Source organism: Coregonus lavaretus (assembly GCF_964263955.1).
Source record: "Coregonus lavaretus genome assembly, chromosome: 20".
Lineage (NCBI taxonomy): Eukaryota > Metazoa > Chordata > Actinopteri > Salmoniformes > Salmonidae > Coregonus > Coregonus lavaretus.
In genome coordinates, this window is record NC_140007.1 from 4,475,690 (window position 1) to 4,493,475 (window position 17,786).

The following is a 17,786-nucleotide window of genomic DNA, read 5'->3' on the forward strand; positions in this document are numbered from 1 at the left end:
GAAACAAAATCCCACAACATAGGTAGGCAAAAATGGCTACCTAAATATGATCCCCAATCAGAGACAACGATCGACAGCTGCCTCTGGTTGGGAACCACACCCAGCCAACATAGATATACACATTCTAGATATTCACATAGATATTCACACCCTGACCAAACCAACTAGAGATCTCTATGTCAGGGCGTGACAGCTGCCCTCTCCAGAGCCAGTGATGAAATCAGTGTGTGTACTATTTATTCCTCTGGCTGGATGGCTACCTGTTTGCTGTTTCTTCTTCCCTCGATGCCATTTAACAAAACACACATGCAAGCACACACACGCGCACATGCGCACATGCACACACACACACTCACTCACACATGGCTTGGTAGTCAGCCAGGCTCTTGCATAAATGTCTCCTCTGCTCCGCTAGCCACTCACACATCATGTGCTCCACAGAGCAGGAGAAGGGCGGGGCCGCAGGCTCACAAACACACACACACACACGAGCTATGAAGCACATACACACATATAGGCTACAGTACACACGCATAAACATGACCATAATATCCTTGTAGATGGTAAGCCCCCTATTTGGGGGACTTTGAGCGGTTTCATACTAGTTTCATCTCGCTGTGATATTCTCCGCCGGATTTAGAGCTCTCAAAATGAGAAACGACAGAATAATTTCATAGAATTGAACCAAGACCACTTTCTCTTGGTCACAGATGGACAAAATCACGTTGTGCTTAAAGCTGAAGTTGTAACTAATCTGCACACATTTGAATGGTGTCTCTGCACCGCTCAGTGGACGTTAAGGAGAAAATTATCTGTCAGCGTTATAGTGCAAATATTGTACTGTCGCTAAGTATCATCATATTTACTTTTACAGTTATAAGAAATGTGCAATCTTACTGTAAGTCATTTATACTTTGATTGTTACTATATTTAGAAAGCATTTCCATTATTTCAAGCCCTAATAGCCCACCTTTGTTGAATAGGAAAAAAGTAATATATGATCTTTCATATTTTCATAATATTTGTACTATGTACTTGAGCTTGTGTCCTCAAAATGAGTACACCTCAGCAATTTTTTATTTATTTTTTACAAGAAAGGTGAGTTCCAAATCTTTCTAAAACCATGCAACATTACCAGTTATTGTTTATGGCCATCTCATGAAAAATAATTAAGTTTGGGTATGTCTATTTAGGCGTAAAACTAAATTTTGCCATGTCATTCAACTATAAACAAGAGACAACGATCACTTGCTTTCTCCAAAACACTCACACTAAATAGACAAAAACAAGATCTCTCTCAAGGACACACTAGAGAGCCTGAGATCATGACACCAGGGCCGGCCCTAGTTTTTTGGGGACCCTAAGAGAGATTTGGTTTGGGGTATGGGCACGGTTATTCGAATATTCGAATATCAAAATTGACGTTAGTATTAGATTACTTGGGAGAGCATTCATTATTGAGAATAAAAAAAATGTAATAAAATGATCTATGTGACATTGCTACAAAGCCTACATGGATAGACCATTACATTCAACAGTTCAGTGCACCCCATAAAAAAGGCGCACTGGTAGCCTATACACGTTTGACACGTGTAGCTTGTTGTTATTGTCAGTCAATTAAAGCAGCGCTACAGTCAGAGGCTCCATGTGTAGCAACTGAAGTTTGTCTAACTAGCGTGAGTCGGTATGGCTATTTTCCCTCTCTCTCTCTCCCTCCGTGCCACACACATAGACTGTCACACACACCGGCCACTGCTCCTCTCTCAACACTCCCCCACCCTTCTGCTGAAACAAGCAGAGCGCAGCGCACCGGCTCTCTCTTTCGTGCGAGTGTAGTAGTGTGATGTTATTCCCCTAGATAATGCACCAAGTTGCACACAAGGACCAGTTCAAGTAGGCCAGGTCAAGAGGGGATGTTAATAAGTTAATAATAATAATAATTCAATGTGTTTTCTTTATTTAATTACAGCTGCATAGCTAATGTTATTTTTTGGTGTACAAACATTTTTATATATCTATATTGTAAATACACCTGATTGTAAAAGTTGTGTATATTTTGGTTTGGTCCATCGCGGGTTATCTGTACTTACGTACCCTCTTATTGTTCTCTTTTGCCTGACCTTCAACTAGCAAGGTATGTTGTCCTTGGCTCTGTAATTTGTCAATATAAAACTGTGGTAATGTTACACAAAGTGCTGTTACGCAACTATAGGTTTTGTTACAATTTGGACAATATAAAGATTTATGTTAAGAAGTTTCACCGAGCTCGCTAATTAGGGTACCTATTGTAATTTGTGAGTACTTGGGACGGTGTTTGAGTGAGTTTTCATGTGCTCACGCAGGTGCCTGAGAGCTGTGACTGCACCAAGGGCTAACATATTGTGTGTTGTCTCTTCGTGTGCAGGTATGTCTTTTATTTTGTCATAATTATGTTGTATATCATTTTACTTGTATTGTATAGTGTGTTGTTAGGCACTGAATGTGTGCACGCAGCACCTGGGTTCTCTTTTGCCTGACCTTCAACTAGCAAGGTGCCCGAGAGCTGTGACTGCACCAAGGGCTAACATATTGTGTGTTGTCTCTTCGTGTGCAGGGCAAATAAAAAATAATCCAACCAGCAGACCTCCAGTTGTGGCAGTGTCCTAATTAAAAGTACACAACGCAGAACGAACCACGCTACAAACGGATGCCGTGACCTGCCGACTGGTCAGCTCAAGCCGACCAACGGAGCTGTGCATGTGGATGAGGTACGCGATCTGTGCATGTGCATTTGCTGCTGGTTTGCTGTAAGCGAATATATACTGTAAATAGTGAAGGTGAATGTAGCATATTCATTAGGGCTCCCGAGTGGCGCAGTGGTGTAACGCACTGCATCTCAGTGCTTGAGGCGTCACTACAGACCACCTGGTTCGATTCCAGGCTGTATCACAACCGGCTGTGATTGGGACTCCCATAGGGCGGTGCACAATTGGCCCAGCGTCGTCCGGGTTTGGCTGGTGTAGGCCGTCATTGTAAATAAGAATTTGTTCTTAACTGACTTGCCGAGTTAAAAAAGGTAAAAAATAAATTAAATGCACGTGTTGACTGTATGTTTTGGATGAATTTGTTTATTGCAATTTCTTTTGTATTTGACTGCAGTAAATTACATTGTATTTTAGTGCTTTGTTGAGCCATGGAAGACTCTCAAGTCCTTAAGATGAGTTATGCTGGGGATTTTAGTGTGGGTAGAGGTAGGGGTGTCCTTCCATTTACACCAATTGTACAGTCAGCTCCTGGGAGTAGAGCATTTGCTAGTCCTGAGTTTGCAAGCACTGGGAGGGGTAGGCTGTTTATTCCACCTGACCAGGGTATCCCACCTCTGTCTTTGTACCATCACCCACAGTCCTCAGTAATAATGGGACGCATCCAAGTCAGTTTAGTGACCTTGGTTCAGAGATAGGATAATCTATCAGAGCGAGTTTACTGCAGCCTGGGGTTTCAAGTCTTTCTCCTGCCCGTCCCCCTCACCAACCCCAGCTGAGCAGTGTGGGTCAACCTTTATTGATGGGTCCAAGCTGAATCTGGTTGTGAAGTCAGATGTTAGTGCTCCACCTTTCTTTAGGGGCGAAGGCTCAGATAAGTACTCTGTCCTGGAGTGGGAGGAGCTAATGGGAGTCTACCTAGAGAAGAGGGGTTACACTGGGTCTGAGAATGTTGGGGAGGGGATGTCTAGGCTCATGGGGAGGGCACGGGATGTGACCAAAGTCTGGATGCGTAACAACCCTGTTGTCACAGATGTTAAGGTGGTGTTCAGTGTTCTCAAGCAACACTTTGGGGATACTGTCTGCTCGGGTATGCCATTAGCTGATTTCTATTCAATCAAACCATATGCTAATGAGGGTCTACTAGATTTCTGGATTAGGTTTAACAAAGCTGCAGAGGCAGCTGAACAGTACCTTGTAAGTGAGGGCAGGACCTTAACCAATCAGTGCTCAGAGTTGGCAGTCATGTTTGTACGCAACTGTCCTGATAAAGAGTTGGCCCAAGTATTCAAGAGCAAATCCCTTCGTGACTGGACTGCCAGTGAGGTACAGGATCGGTTGGATGAACTGTTAAGGGAACGTAAAGCATGTAGAACACAACTTTCACAGCAGGTGGCTGCCGTCTTTGACTCCCCCCAGGAGGGAGTGGGTCCTGTGAACAGACCTAATGTGTCATCTTTTTCTCAAAGTGAACCAGACCAGGCACCATCTGTATCTGAGGGTGGGACATTAGAGAAAGTTTTGACTTTGTTAGAGAAGGCTCTGGTCAGCAATACTCAGTCTGTGAACAGAGGGCCCCGTAAACAGTTCCACAAACGTCAGCGTGAGTGCGCTGTCTGTGGAAGCACTAATCACTGGACCAAAGCTCACTGTCAGATGCACCAGCTGTGCTTCAAGTGCTTCTCTCCGGGCCACATGAGTTTTGACTGTAGTGAGACTGGGCAGCGACAGAGCCCTGGATGTGGACAGACTGGCAGGTCTCAGGAAAACTAGAAAGCCTCCATTCTGAGGAGGGCAATGTGGGGCAGTCTTATTTTTCCTCCACTGATGATCTGTTTATTCTTATTTTTGTGAATCAGTACCCAAAAACAACACAGTAATTTTTCAGAACACAATGAGAATTACTCAGAATGACAGTTTGTTTTACACCACTGTGCTAGTACAGGATAAAGTTGAGCTGAAGGGGATGTTAGATAGTGGGTCCATGGCTACTACTCTGTGAGCAGATATTGTACCTCGGTTGAGGGAGGCAGGAGTGGTAGAGGGGAACTTTCTAGCTCCTTCAGACATCATCCTGGTGGGTTGTGGTGGGACGCAAACTAGCCAAGTGGGCATGTGTGACTTAAAAATTCAGCTTTATGGCTTCAGCTATGTAGTCCCAGTACTTATTGTAGATGGGCAGGTTGATGAACTCATTGTGGGCACTAATGTGTTGAAGTCTCTGATTAGACAGTTCAAATCAAATGACAGCTACTGGCGGGTGGTGGGTACACCAGGGTCCTCTAGCCAGTGTGAAGACAGCCACTTCCTGCGTCTCCTGTCAAATCTGGAGAGAAGGAGAGGAGACTCCATCCCAGATAAAGTGGGCACCATTAAGTTGAAGAGAGCAGTAACGCTCCAACCCCCAAAGACAAAACTCTCTGTGGGCAGTACTGTTGTTGTCGAGCCCAGCACGTCTCGTTGTGTGAATCGACACATATTAGTGGGGAGAGTAGTTACGCCTCTGTGGGGGGATGGATGGCTCCCTGTGAAGATTGTGAATCCAACAACATCGCCAGTTACCCTGAGACGAAATGCTAAAGTGGCGGATGTGTACCCTTGCATTGCATTGGAGGATTTTGATGATGTCAAGCAGCAAGCAGCTTACCAGAACATGGCAAAAGTTAAATGTGACAGCTCACATGGCAGTCTGACAGCTAAGAGTTCAGTTGGTGGCAGTGTAGTTAATGGCAACAGTACACTGAGCAATCTTGGACTTCAAGGCCTGTCTGTTGAGGAGTGTCCAGTTTCACAGTTCTGGAAAGATAAACTTGTCAATTTAATTGGGAAGTATGACACAGTGTTCTCTAGACATAGCCTAGATTGTGGTGAGGCAAAGGAGTTCTGCCATCGCATACGGCTGACTGATGACCGCCCATTTCGATTACCTTATCTTAGGCTTTCTCCAGCTCATTACCAAAAACTCAGGGAAACACTGGATGATATGGAGGAAAAGGAAATCGTCAGAATATCCAGCAGCGAGTATGCCTCACCATTGGTGCTGGTATGGAAAAAGAATGGGGACTTGCGCCTGTGTCCTGACTTTAGGTGGTTAAATGCCCGCACAGTAAAGGATGCCCATCCCCTGCCTCATCAGGCTGATGTACTGGCCGCACTGGGAGGTATGCCTTCTTCAGCACAATGGACTTGACGTCAGGGTATTATAACGTGGTATGGTAGTATACTATCAGCACTACATTGAGAATTGTTCCATGGTTGCTAGGCCATTGTTTCAGCTAACTACAGGTCAGAAGAAGCCTAGGAGAGGCAAGGGTAGGTGGAGGCCTGGTCCCTCTCGCAGGCTCACTGCTGCAGACTGGACAGCCAAATGTCAACTCGCTTTTGAAGCTTTGAAATCAGCACTAGTTGACCAGGCACTGCTGGCTCATCCAGATTTTTCTCTGCCATTTTTACTTTCTGTGGATGCATCTACTAGTGGTTTGGGAGCTGTACTATCCCAAGTGCAAGATGGGAAGGCAATAGCCAGGCCAATAGCTTTTGCTAGTAAATCTCTTAATCATGCACAATCCAAGTATCCTGCTAACCGGCTGGAATTTCTAGCCATGAAATGGGCCATTCATGATCAATTCAGCCATTGGCTGCGAGGGCATAAGTTTACTGTGTGGACCGACAACAATAACACTCAAATATATTCTTACAAAGCCGAGACTTGATGCATGTGAGCAGAGATGGGTTGCAAAGCTGGCACCCTTTAATTTTGATATCCAGTACATACCAGGTCCCAAGAATGTCATTGCCGATGCTTTGAGCAGAGAGCCATTTGCCCGCTCCACAGTTCTGCACCGACTGACAAGAATTCCATATGATGTCCTGCTGGAGGAAGCCAGAGGCCTTCGAGTGGATGATGTTCAAGACATGTTCCGCCTCTCCTGTGAACAGCCCGAGGCTGGCTGTGGAACGTCTATGGCTCCTGGGAGTGAGTTGAGTAGAGCTGGAGACGATGTCAGTGGGTTGGTTTCCTGTGAAGAGGTGTCTGCTGTCCTCCATGCTCACCACCGATGGGATGATGGTGAGGGCCGTTTCACATGTGCAGCACCTTGAGAAGTTGATGTCCATGGGTCAGAGCCCTTTACCTGTCTTTGCACACGAGGAACTGTATGATAACCAGTCACTGGATCCTGTCATCAGCAGAGTCATGTTCTTTGTAGATAGAGGCCGGCGCCCATCTAGGAGAGAGCAAGTCCTTGAAGCTAATGAAACAATTTATACTCTAAAGACAGTAGGGATTCTGTATTGTGTCTCAAAACACCCAGTGATTAAGACGAAAATATTCCAGTATGTCGTACCTGTGTCTTTGAGAGGCCTTGTGTTGAAGGGAGTTCATGATGATGCTGGTCATCAGGGTCAGCAGCGCACATTGTGGCTTACGAGACAGCGGTTTTACTGGGACTCTATGGAAAAGGATGTCAAGGAATACGTGGCCCACTGTAAGAGATGCGTGTTGAGTAAAGCACCTGAGCCTGAAGCAAGAGCTCCACAGCACCTTTGGAACTCGTGTGTATTGATTTCTGGACTGCAGAGGATTCAAACAACAAGTCTATTGATGTGTTAGTAGTGACTGATCACTTTACTAAGCTGGCCTGTGCGTATCCATGTCCAAACCAGTCTGCTAAGACTGTTGCTCGTGTTCTCTGGAATAATCTATTCTGCATTTATGGGTTCGCTGATTGTATCCATTCTGACAGGGGTGCTAACTTTGAGAGTTCACTTATTGCAGAATTACTTCAGTTATCTGGTGTTGGAAAGTCCCACACCACACCTTATCATCCCATGGGTAACGGTCAAGCAGAACGTCTGAATCGCACACTGGGTGGCATGATTAGAGCTCTGCCAGCTAGGTCTAAGGCTAAATGGCCTCAGATGTTGAACACATTGTCATTCTCCTATAACTGCACTGTTCACGAGACTACTGGGTTTCCACCCTTCTTCTTGATGTTTGGACGCACCCCTAGGTTGCCGGTAGATGTTATGTTTGAAAGTGTGCTGTTGGATGGGGCACAGTAGATGTGGATAAGTATGTCCAGTCTCTGGGTGAGGATCTGAGAGAGGCCATGACATTGGCCCAGCAGCATGCCAGTAAGCAACAAAAGAGACAAGCCGAGGTCTACAACAGACGGTCGAAGGGTCATTCGGTAGAGAAGTGAGACAGAGTTCTACTTGCTAACAAGGGAGAGAGGGGCAAGAAGAAACTGGCTGATCGCTGGGACAGTGCAGTGTACATAGTGGTTGCGAAGAACAGCTCACTGAACACATATCGTATACAACACCCTACCACTGGACGCATCAAAACTGTGCATAGGAACCTGATTATGCCAGTCAACTTTCTGCCTTTGCCTTCTTGGGGGGAACCTGAGGGTCACGGATCTCTATCGAGTGGTGACGTGATCTCTGAGATGTCTGCAGCGTCCAGCAAAGTGGATGGGAGTGACGCAAGGACTGTCCACTGGGTAGCAAGCATTCCTGAGTTTTCTGGGAGGATACTCCAAGAGGATGGTGGAGTCCCAGCTGATGGAAGTGAAGTGGAACAACCGTATGAAGTCCCCTTGAGTGAGGTGTGCTCAGCAGAAGTGGACCAGAGAGAGATCCCCAAAGCCTACAAGAGTTCTGATAGCGAAACTCCATTCAGTGGGGATGGTGCTGTGACAGATGTTGTTAACTTGGTTGAAGATGCTTCGTCAGTGTGGTCTGTGACAATCTACCAGGATTCTGATCAGTCGTCTGACACTACTAACTGAAAGTGTGCTGGCTCCGGATATGCCGATTTGTAGTATTCCCCAACCTGAGGTTAGACCTCTGAGCACGGTTAGTGCTGTCCGTGACATTCCTGCTAGGTTTTTGGGGAGGGTGTTCGGTTTAGACTAGGTAGACTTATTAAGCCAGTGAATAGGCTAATCCAAACTATGTCTACACAGGAAATGAAACAGTTCTTGGTTTCTCAGTGACGGTAGGATATTGCCTATCTTTTTTTTCTTTCTTTGTGTATGTGGTAATCTAAGTGGGTCTTAGGGTGATTTGTGTGTAGTTCATCAGCATAAAATGTATTTGGCATTTTTTGTATACAGTTGAATAAGGGATTAGCTACCTCTTATTTTTCCTAATCCTTCACGGGATAGCTTTCCAGCTGATCGACCATTTGTGGGTCTAGAATTAAGGGACTACACTGGGTTACTCTGTCGCCCTGTGGGTGTGAAATGTTTTTTTTCTTTCTTTGCTTTGTTACCTTCGAGGTAATGTGTTTTGTTTTGTTCTTATAATCTAGTGTAAAACAGTGGGGGTGAATGTAGTAGTGTGATGTTGTTCCCCTAGATAATGCACCAAGTTGCACACAAGGACCAGTTCAAGTAGGCCAGGTCAAGAGGGGATGTTAATAATAATAATAATAATAATAATAATAATAATAATTCAATGTGTTTTCTTTATTTAATTACAGCTGCATAGCTAATGTTATTTTTTGGTGTACAAACATTTTTATATATCTATATTAAATACACCTGGTTGTAAAAGTGTTGTATATTTTGGTTTGGTCCATCGAGGGTTATCTGTACTTACGTACCCTCTTATTGTTCTCTTTTGCCTGACCTTCAACTAGCAAGGTATGTTGTCCTTGGCTCTGTAATTTGTCAATATAAAACTGTGGTAATGGCATTGTGATAAGGGCATTGCGTTCATCCACCTCTGGCCTGCTGGCTCCCCTTCCTCTGCGGAAGCATAGTTCCCGCTCAGCCCAGTCAAAACTGTTCGCTGCTCTGGCACCCCAATGGTGGAACAAGCTCCCTCACGACGCCAGGACAGCGGAGTCACTCACCACCTTCCAGAGACATTTGAAACCCCACCTCTTTAAGGAATACCTGGGATAGTATAAAGTAATCCTTCTACCCCCCCCCCCCCCCCCCCCCCAAAATAAAAAATTATAATAATAATAATAATAAAGAAATAAATTAATAAAATAAATTAATTGTAAAGTGGTTATCCCACTGGATATAAGGTGAATGCACCAATTTGTAAGTCGCTCTGGATAAGAGCGTCTGCTAAATGACATAAATGTAAATGTAAATGTAATGTTACACAAAGTGCTGTTACGCAACTATATGTTTTGTGACAATGTGGACAATATAAAGATTTATGTTAAGAAGTTTCACCGAGCTTGCTAATTAGGGTACCTATTGTAATTTGTGAGTACTTGGGACGGTGTTTGAGTGAGTTTTCATGTGCTCACGCAGGTGCCCGAGAGCTGTGACTGCGCCAAGGGCTAACATATTGTGTGTTGTCTCTTCGTGTGCAGGGCAAATAAAAAGAATCCAACCAGCAGACCTCCAGTTGTGGCAGTGTCCTAATTAAAAGTACACAACGCAGAACGAACCACGCTACACGAGCAAGTGTCCATTGAAATTTTCAAATTTTTTGTTATTGATATTATTCGAATAGTGAAATAATTTCAAATGCCCATCCCTAGTTTGGGGGCCCGCACCTTTCGGGTCATTTTTTTAGTGGTGCCCCTCTTGACAGCGGAGAGAAAATTGTTTTTTTAAGGTTAATTTCATGCAATTCTACGCATTTTGCCATGGGGCGTAGAGAAAATGTTGTGGTTTTAAAGCAATTTTTCTGAAATTTAAAAAATCTGGCCATGGGGCGGACAGAACATTTTTGCAGTTTTTAAAACCAATTTCATGTAATTCTATTCATTTTCCCATGGGGCCGAGAGAACATTTTGCAATTTGAAAGCTATTCTAAAATGTTCCATGACTTATGGCATGCTCATATGATATCTGAGTGAGAGTGACTAACAAAATCAATGGGGGCCCCCTGGAGGAAACGGCGCCTGGGCACATGCCCTGCGTGCCTGCTCAGTAATTCAGCCATGATTACTACAAGGTGTAGATACCAATGAAAACATTTTTAGCTCACATGTGATAATTGACTGTCAATGACTGACATTACAAGAGAAAAACTGCTGATGCACTACCAAATTTCGAAATTGCACCTACTATTTTAACTCTCAACAGTAAGTTGAGACCCCGACTGAGTTCCTAAAAAAATTATTAAAATAAACAAAAATTGGGTTGGGGGCCTGTAGCCCTGAGGGGTATCCTACAAAGCAAGCTAGATCTACTCAGGGTTTTCTAAAGCTAACCAGATTCAGTTAGCGTCACAATCGAGCTCAGGCTACAGCCGAAATCAAAGTTATCTTGCAAATTCAGCAGGCTATGGTGTGAAATAGTCTTTTAGAAGTGCCGTCTTTATTTCATTACTTATCGTTAATGCAGTCTTGGCGTGCTTATGTAACAGTGTTACTTCCGTCCCTCTCCTCACCCCTACCTGGGCTTGAACCAGGGACCCTCTGCACACATTGACAACAGTCACCCTCAAAGCACTGTTACCCTTCGCTCCACAGAAGCCGCAGCCCTTGCAAAGCAAGGGAAACAACTACTTCAAGGTCTCAGAGCGAGTGACGTCACAGATTGAAACACTACTAGCACGCACCGCTAACTATCTATCCATTTCACACCGGTTACACTTATCAATGCATAAACACCTTTTTCCCCACTCCTATCTATATATTTTTTTTATTAAGTCATACAAAAGTGTCACATTGTGTGAAGTTTAAAATGCATTCTGTCATTACTAAATGTGTAATGTGATATACAGTATTTTAACATTAAACATTTTTTAACACAAAAAAACGTTTTCCTAATTATTCGTCTTCCTCAAATTAAGGGGATGATAACGCAATCTTTGCAAGAGGGAGCAAATCTGATTTCATTGATCCTCAACTTGTGGCTCAGACATGTCATTCAATGGAGTTAGCTGTGAGTTAAGCAGGCTAACTCAAATTTACCTGGCTAAAAGGTGAGCCACTTTTGTATGATCGGTTATCCCGAGGCGAAATCAGAGTTGACCAAAGTTACCTCGCCAACTCCTCAAACCTGCTTCGTAGTATACCCCTCAGGATGACATGACACATACGCACACACAGTTGTATTTAATTCACACAAATACTGCATATGCTCACATTCACATACATACACACATACTCACTATTATACACATTCCGTTAATATACAGTGTAAACAAACGCATACATACAGTAGAAAATAAGTAGAGCAACAACACAGACACACACCCACTGTTAAGATAACATTGTTTACTTTACATAGCTCTGTCAATCTACCAAACCTGTGACCGAGCAGATTACAATCACCCTGTTTGTGCTGTGCAAATGCAGGTGAGCACGCACACACACACACACAGACACACACACATACACACAAACAGGCACACAAAACACACACAGTAAGACAAAACAGGTAGGACTGCCAAACACACAGGAAAGTTTGATCTTTATCCAATCATTGTCCCTCCATTTCCCTCTTTCAGTGCAGCCCACAAACTGGCCTTGACTGTTTATACACAGTATTTCCATCAGGCTTATCTGGTTACAAAATGATATCATGAGTTATGGCATACTTTTAACAATGAGATTTAATCATGTCTGTGGGACATATTCTAACAACTAAAGGATGATTTTGGCATACTTTGATCAATTCTGCTTCTCTCCTAGACACAATCTGTGAAGATCTGACGTTCTATTAATGTGGACAGATAAGGTCAGTAGAGCCCATGGGGCTGGAAATAGTGATAAAGATCAGGCTGAAATTGCTCCCTACACACTGATCTAAGCTCAGTTACAATGGCTAAGATTAGGAATTGAGGTTAGGGTGATCTGTACGTAGACCTGTGGTTAAGGGGGGACTTCAACCCGGAGCGTTAGAGATCTAATCTTCCTCTGAGCTCAAACAATGAGCACTGAGCAGAAGGAATAACAAAGTGGAGGACATAGTTCCCTCTGGTGGGTAAATGGTGGAACTGACAGGTTAATATTGCTGCCATATAGCATCTACACTCAAAACCCCAAGGCATTTCTAACTCAAATACTTCTAGTAAATTAAACTCAAAGTCAATAAAATGTGTATGTGGTACTGACTCAGAACTAAATGAGAAGTCAAATCAACTCTATTCTTTAAGTTATGACAACAAACTAACTATTTCCCCAGTATGTGCCACTGCAGGTTAATTCTTTGGAATTGTTTTTAATAATAATAATATAGTATTTCTGCATGTACATTGAGTGACTGATTTATAAATGTTATGCTACACAAAGATAAATAACATATATGCCAACTTGCAGGCCTAATGTGGCCTGTAAAGCATGAGTTTCAGGCCACTGTGTTGGGATAAAGCTAGGCCTCAAAATAAGAACTTATGAGATAGGTAATGTACTGTCATAAAGAGTTTAATAATGATAACATTTGCCTAGGAACTCACTTGTTGAAGGCCACAGGACTGAAAATGAACAAATTCAACAACCATGTCTCTGTCACTAACAAATACAGTCCAGACTAGTACCTAAAACAACATGGCCGCTATTGACCAATAAACATTCACGTGGGCTTGGTCTGGCATATAAATGCATATAAATCAGTCAAGGATATTCGTATTGTAACACAATTTGGTACACATGTTGCAGACACTGTCAAGACTCAACATATGCAAGAAAATTCATATCGGCCACACGGTGGTGCTATAATGAGCACATGTTTATATCTCTTTATCTGTTTGACTCAGAGTGCTGAAATTTGGCACACATGCTCAGGTATATGAGTCTAGCTAACCCACGTGATATCTCAGACACCACTGGCCCGATTTTGACGAAACTTGGGTGAATGATGTGTCTTGCCATAGAGATCCGTCATTTACACAATTACATTGATTGGCCCAAGGGGGGCGCTGCATCAATCGTGGGGGACTACATGTTTACTGTTGCCTTTTTTTAAACTCTTATTATTATCTATCCTGATGCCTAGCCAATTTACCCTACCTTCATGTACATATCTACTTCAAATACCTCATACTCCTTCACATTGATCTGGTACTGGTACTCCCTGTATATAGGTCCCTTGTGTATTTTATTGTCCCCCACAATGAAATCGGGGAGGGGACTGTGGATCTGTCTTCGTTCGTATGTTCGTCACATGCAATATCTCAGACAGCACTGGCCCGATTTTTATGAAACTTGGGTGAATTATGTGTCTTGCCATAGAGATCCGGCGTTTACAAAATTACAGTGATTGATCCAAGGTGGTAGCTTATAGTAATTAACTGCATCATTCGAGGGGGGCGACATGTTGACTGTTGCCTTGTTTAGTTTTGAGTCAATACCACATAAACCTTTTAAGTAATAATTACTTTTCATTGACTTTGAGTTCAATTTACTAGAAGTATTTGAGTAAAAAATGCCTTGTGGGGTTAACAGTGTACACATGCTGGTGAAGAATTACAACAAATATACTGAGTCTCTGTCCATGAATGTCGTACAGGGGGCGTACCTTAGGGAAGACGTGCAGGTGGAATGGATCCAGCTGTTTCCGTGGAAACTCCTGGCTGCGGGGCAGTGGAGGGGGCGGGGCAGAGGATGACTCTCCCACACTTGATTGGAGACTTGATTGGTCATCTGACTCTGCGTTCCCGTTCTCCTTCTTGGTTGCCTTGTCCACCTTAATCAATTTTATTTAATTAGAGTACGAATTCATACAGTATAATGCTGTTCCATCACTCCATTGGAAAACACTGTTTACCTTCTTGACCTTCCGTATGGAGGCGTACTCTGCCGTTACGGGGACCTGGGGGGCCATGGAGGGGAAGGAGGGCAGGGCCGATCCGTTAGCACTGCTGGGCCCATTCCCTCCTCCTCTGCTACTCCCATTAACAGCTCCTCTGCCATTCCCCTGAGGTATACGCACACAAACACACAGAGTTGGAAGGTACTGGTCCTTCCATTGGGCCAACCAATGAAAAGCAAAATAACAAAATTAACAACTAACATTTTTACAGGTAGGCGGTCACAATATAAAGTGTCTCCAATGATGACGCGATGTCAACACTTCTATTGCGTTGCTTTCATAGCATAAATACGCACATTCCCATTCCTGTTTCCGTTCCCATTGCGGACACCATCGGTGCAGGTCCCGTTGGCTGATGTGGACGGGGGAACGGGTGGCACCGTGTCCACCTCTCTGACCCCTACACTCTCGTACAGCCCGTCGTCCAAGCAACGGACGGGTGAGTTCCGGATCCCCACCTCAGTGTAGGTGTGGTCTCTGACCCCCTCTCCTCCTTCCCCCTGGATGTCTCCCCCCACTGGGTCTCCCTCCCCCTCGGGGCTGGTGGGGATCAGGGGGAGCTGGCGGACAAGTGGGGGGCGGAGGTCAGAGGTGGAGCGACGGCTGTGGAGGAGGAGAAGGTCCATACTGGCTGGACGGTTCTTACACCCACCTAGAGAGAGCGAGAAGGAGGGGGACTTGTATTACCAGGTCATTGTTACATAGTTTCCATTTCACCAATGTACCGGTAGTTTTCTAGTTGTTGGCAGTCTATTGGTTGTTGGTATTGTTACTCACTGTTGCCGTTGCGGGGCAGGCGGTTGATCTCATGCAGCCTAGTGTCAGATTTACTCATGGAGCTGTTCTTGGGCTGACGGAGAGCACCCTATACAGAGAGCATAGACACTGCTCAGTCTGATGTACAATAACTGGGTGGTGCTAAACTCTTAGAAAAAAGGGTTCCAAAAGGGTTCTTCGGCTATTCCCATAGGAGAACCCTTTTTGATTCCCAGTAGAACCCTTTTTGGTTCCAGGTAGAACCCTTTTGCGTTCGATGTACAACCCTCTATAGAAAGGGTTCTACATGGAACCCAAATGGGTTCTACTTGGAACCAAAAGGGTTCTACTTGCACCAAAAAGGGTTCTTCAATGGGAATAGCCGAAGAACCCTTTAAGGGTCTAGACAGCTCCTTTTTTTCTAAGAGTGTAGATGTGTTTGATATTTCTGCTGCTATAAATGAGGGTGATAATTTAGTAGATTTTATGCTGGGTGGTAGAGTGAGCTCTCAAAGTCATGTGTAAGGTAGTACTAGGAATGCAATTTATTGGGTGGGCCGATAACAAACGACGGTAAAGGGATCGTGGATGGGGTGCAATGGATGGTAGGTCTGAAATATACAACATAAAGAATAAAAAATGTATGAGGTTAAAGAAGGGGTTAATATGGGGTAAGGGAAAAGTGAAAGGGCCAGCGTGGGCAATTAAAATAACTCACCATGTCTCCTGAGGTGCCCTTCTCTCCATTGGCCGGAGGATGCTTGGTCTTGTTTTTCCTGAGGACACATGAAGGAACAATTATTATTATTGTGCTATTATTAACCATGTCGCTGCTGAGTTTCACTCAGAGAGAAGTAAATATTCCTCCATGGTTGCTAACACGTCACTACGGGCGCCTTGGGAACGGTGTATCCATGGGGGACTGTTGATAGGGCGAGCCATGTGATGCAGGTGTGCTGAAGACAGCAGTAGAGAGAGAGGTGGGAGAGGAGGTGTGAAGGTATATCTGACTATACGTGCAACTGATCTCAATTCTCATATGTGGCTTCCTCTCCTCATCTACTGCTCTTCACCTGTACCGATCGGATCTAAATGGACATGTGAAAGTAGATTCCCGGAGGCCATCCATACATTGCTTTCACCTAGCCTGTGTTTTTCAGTTCAGTGAAGATAAAGGAGAGGAGATGCACATGTGCACCTACACACGCACAGAGGCCACTTAGTACCATTGAGATGCCCCAGGGACTCTGTCTCTCTCTCCAGCCCAGGACACATCTCTCTAGGCACCTCTCAGCTCTGCCTGCCCCCGGGGAGCCATGAGCAGGTGTCTAAGCATCCACATCCCACAGGACTGTCACACCATAACAACACACTGGAGGCAGGAATTCGGCACCAGAAAAATGAATGGTTTACAAAACTGAAGAGTAATGAGTAGCCTTTTTTTCATACAGTTTGGGGCAACATCAATGTATTTGTTCTTTATTGGTTACATTTACAGAGAGAGAGAGAGAGAGAGAGAGAGAGAGAGAGAGAGAGAGAGAGAGAGAGAGAGAGAGAGAGAGAGAGAGAGAGAGAGAGAGAGAGAGGTGTGGGCTGTGACCTCTCACCTCTGGCAGCCCACACAAACCACCACGATGACGATGGTGACCACGAAGGCTGACGCCGCGGCGATGGCCCCTAGCAACAGCACCTTACGGTAGGAATCGTCCATCACAGAGGCCATAACACACTCACGCAGAAGGAGGGTGCTCAGGAAAACCTGCAGAGGAGGGGTTGAGAAAAAATAAAGAAAATAAGATGGTTAGGATCAACTTTGTTTTCAACATTTCATTTTTGACAGGGGCCCTGTATTGCTAGTTAAACAGAGTATGTGTTTTTGATATGAGGAGGTTTTTTAAAGTGTGATAAAGATTACTGAGTGTACACCACAGAAATATATAAAAGAGTAAGAGAGTTTGAGATTAAGATTAATACTGTATCTACAGTGGTGCACGGAAACAAAGAGAGAGGAAGGTGTTGCAAAGAGGGGAGGGGGGTATTGCTAAGAGCTACAGTAGGTGAGCAGAGGGGTATGTGTGCTTGAGCATCCGTCTAGGTTTCTATTTTGGGCTTGCTACCACAAGTGCACGTAGCACAAAAAGAAAACGGAGGAACATGCTGGGTTGTACACTACATGTAGCTAGAATGTTACAAATAATTTCTGGACACAAAGTCGTTGAGAAGATAACATATTTTCTGAAATTACATATTTTCACCTACACTACACTCCCTCTCTCCATAATCCAAAGTGCATACATTAAGCCAGCTAACATCCTACAGATATGTGTAGGATTCCTTCCATGTTACTTGATGTTAGCGCATACTAGTAATTGTATTCTCATGTAGTTCGTGATTCTCAAATGTAAGTTTAACAGAATAACACAAATAGTCTCACTGTCCAGCCTCAAAAATTTTTTTCTGGCCATCAGTATGCTTCATTTAATTTCCTGGCACAATATGTTTGTTTTCCTTCTCAATAAGAAGGAAAGTGATTGCTTTGCAATGTTTTGAG

The 17,786-nt window shown here is 44.1% G+C and overlaps 1 protein-coding gene across 1 annotated transcript in view; it reads right to left on the bottom strand.

The window, feature by feature from the left end:
* LOC311147580 (uncharacterized protein) overlaps nucleotides 1–17,786 on the bottom strand; it is a gene marked incomplete at both ends in the record, with an annotated part of 77,689 nt that overhangs the window by 17,171 nt on the left and 42,732 nt on the right. The window contains 6 exons of the mRNA XM_084184325.1: nucleotides 14,186–14,353; nucleotides 14,435–14,584; nucleotides 14,776–15,131; nucleotides 15,257–15,344; nucleotides 15,954–16,011; nucleotides 16,843–16,994. Coding sequence (XP_084040451.1) covers nucleotides 14,186–14,353; nucleotides 14,435–14,584; nucleotides 14,776–15,131; nucleotides 15,257–15,344; nucleotides 15,954–16,011; nucleotides 16,843–16,994 — 972 coding nt within the window. The remainder of the gene's footprint in view (nucleotides 1–14,185; nucleotides 14,354–14,434; nucleotides 14,585–14,775; nucleotides 15,132–15,256; nucleotides 15,345–15,953; nucleotides 16,012–16,842; nucleotides 16,995–17,786) is intronic.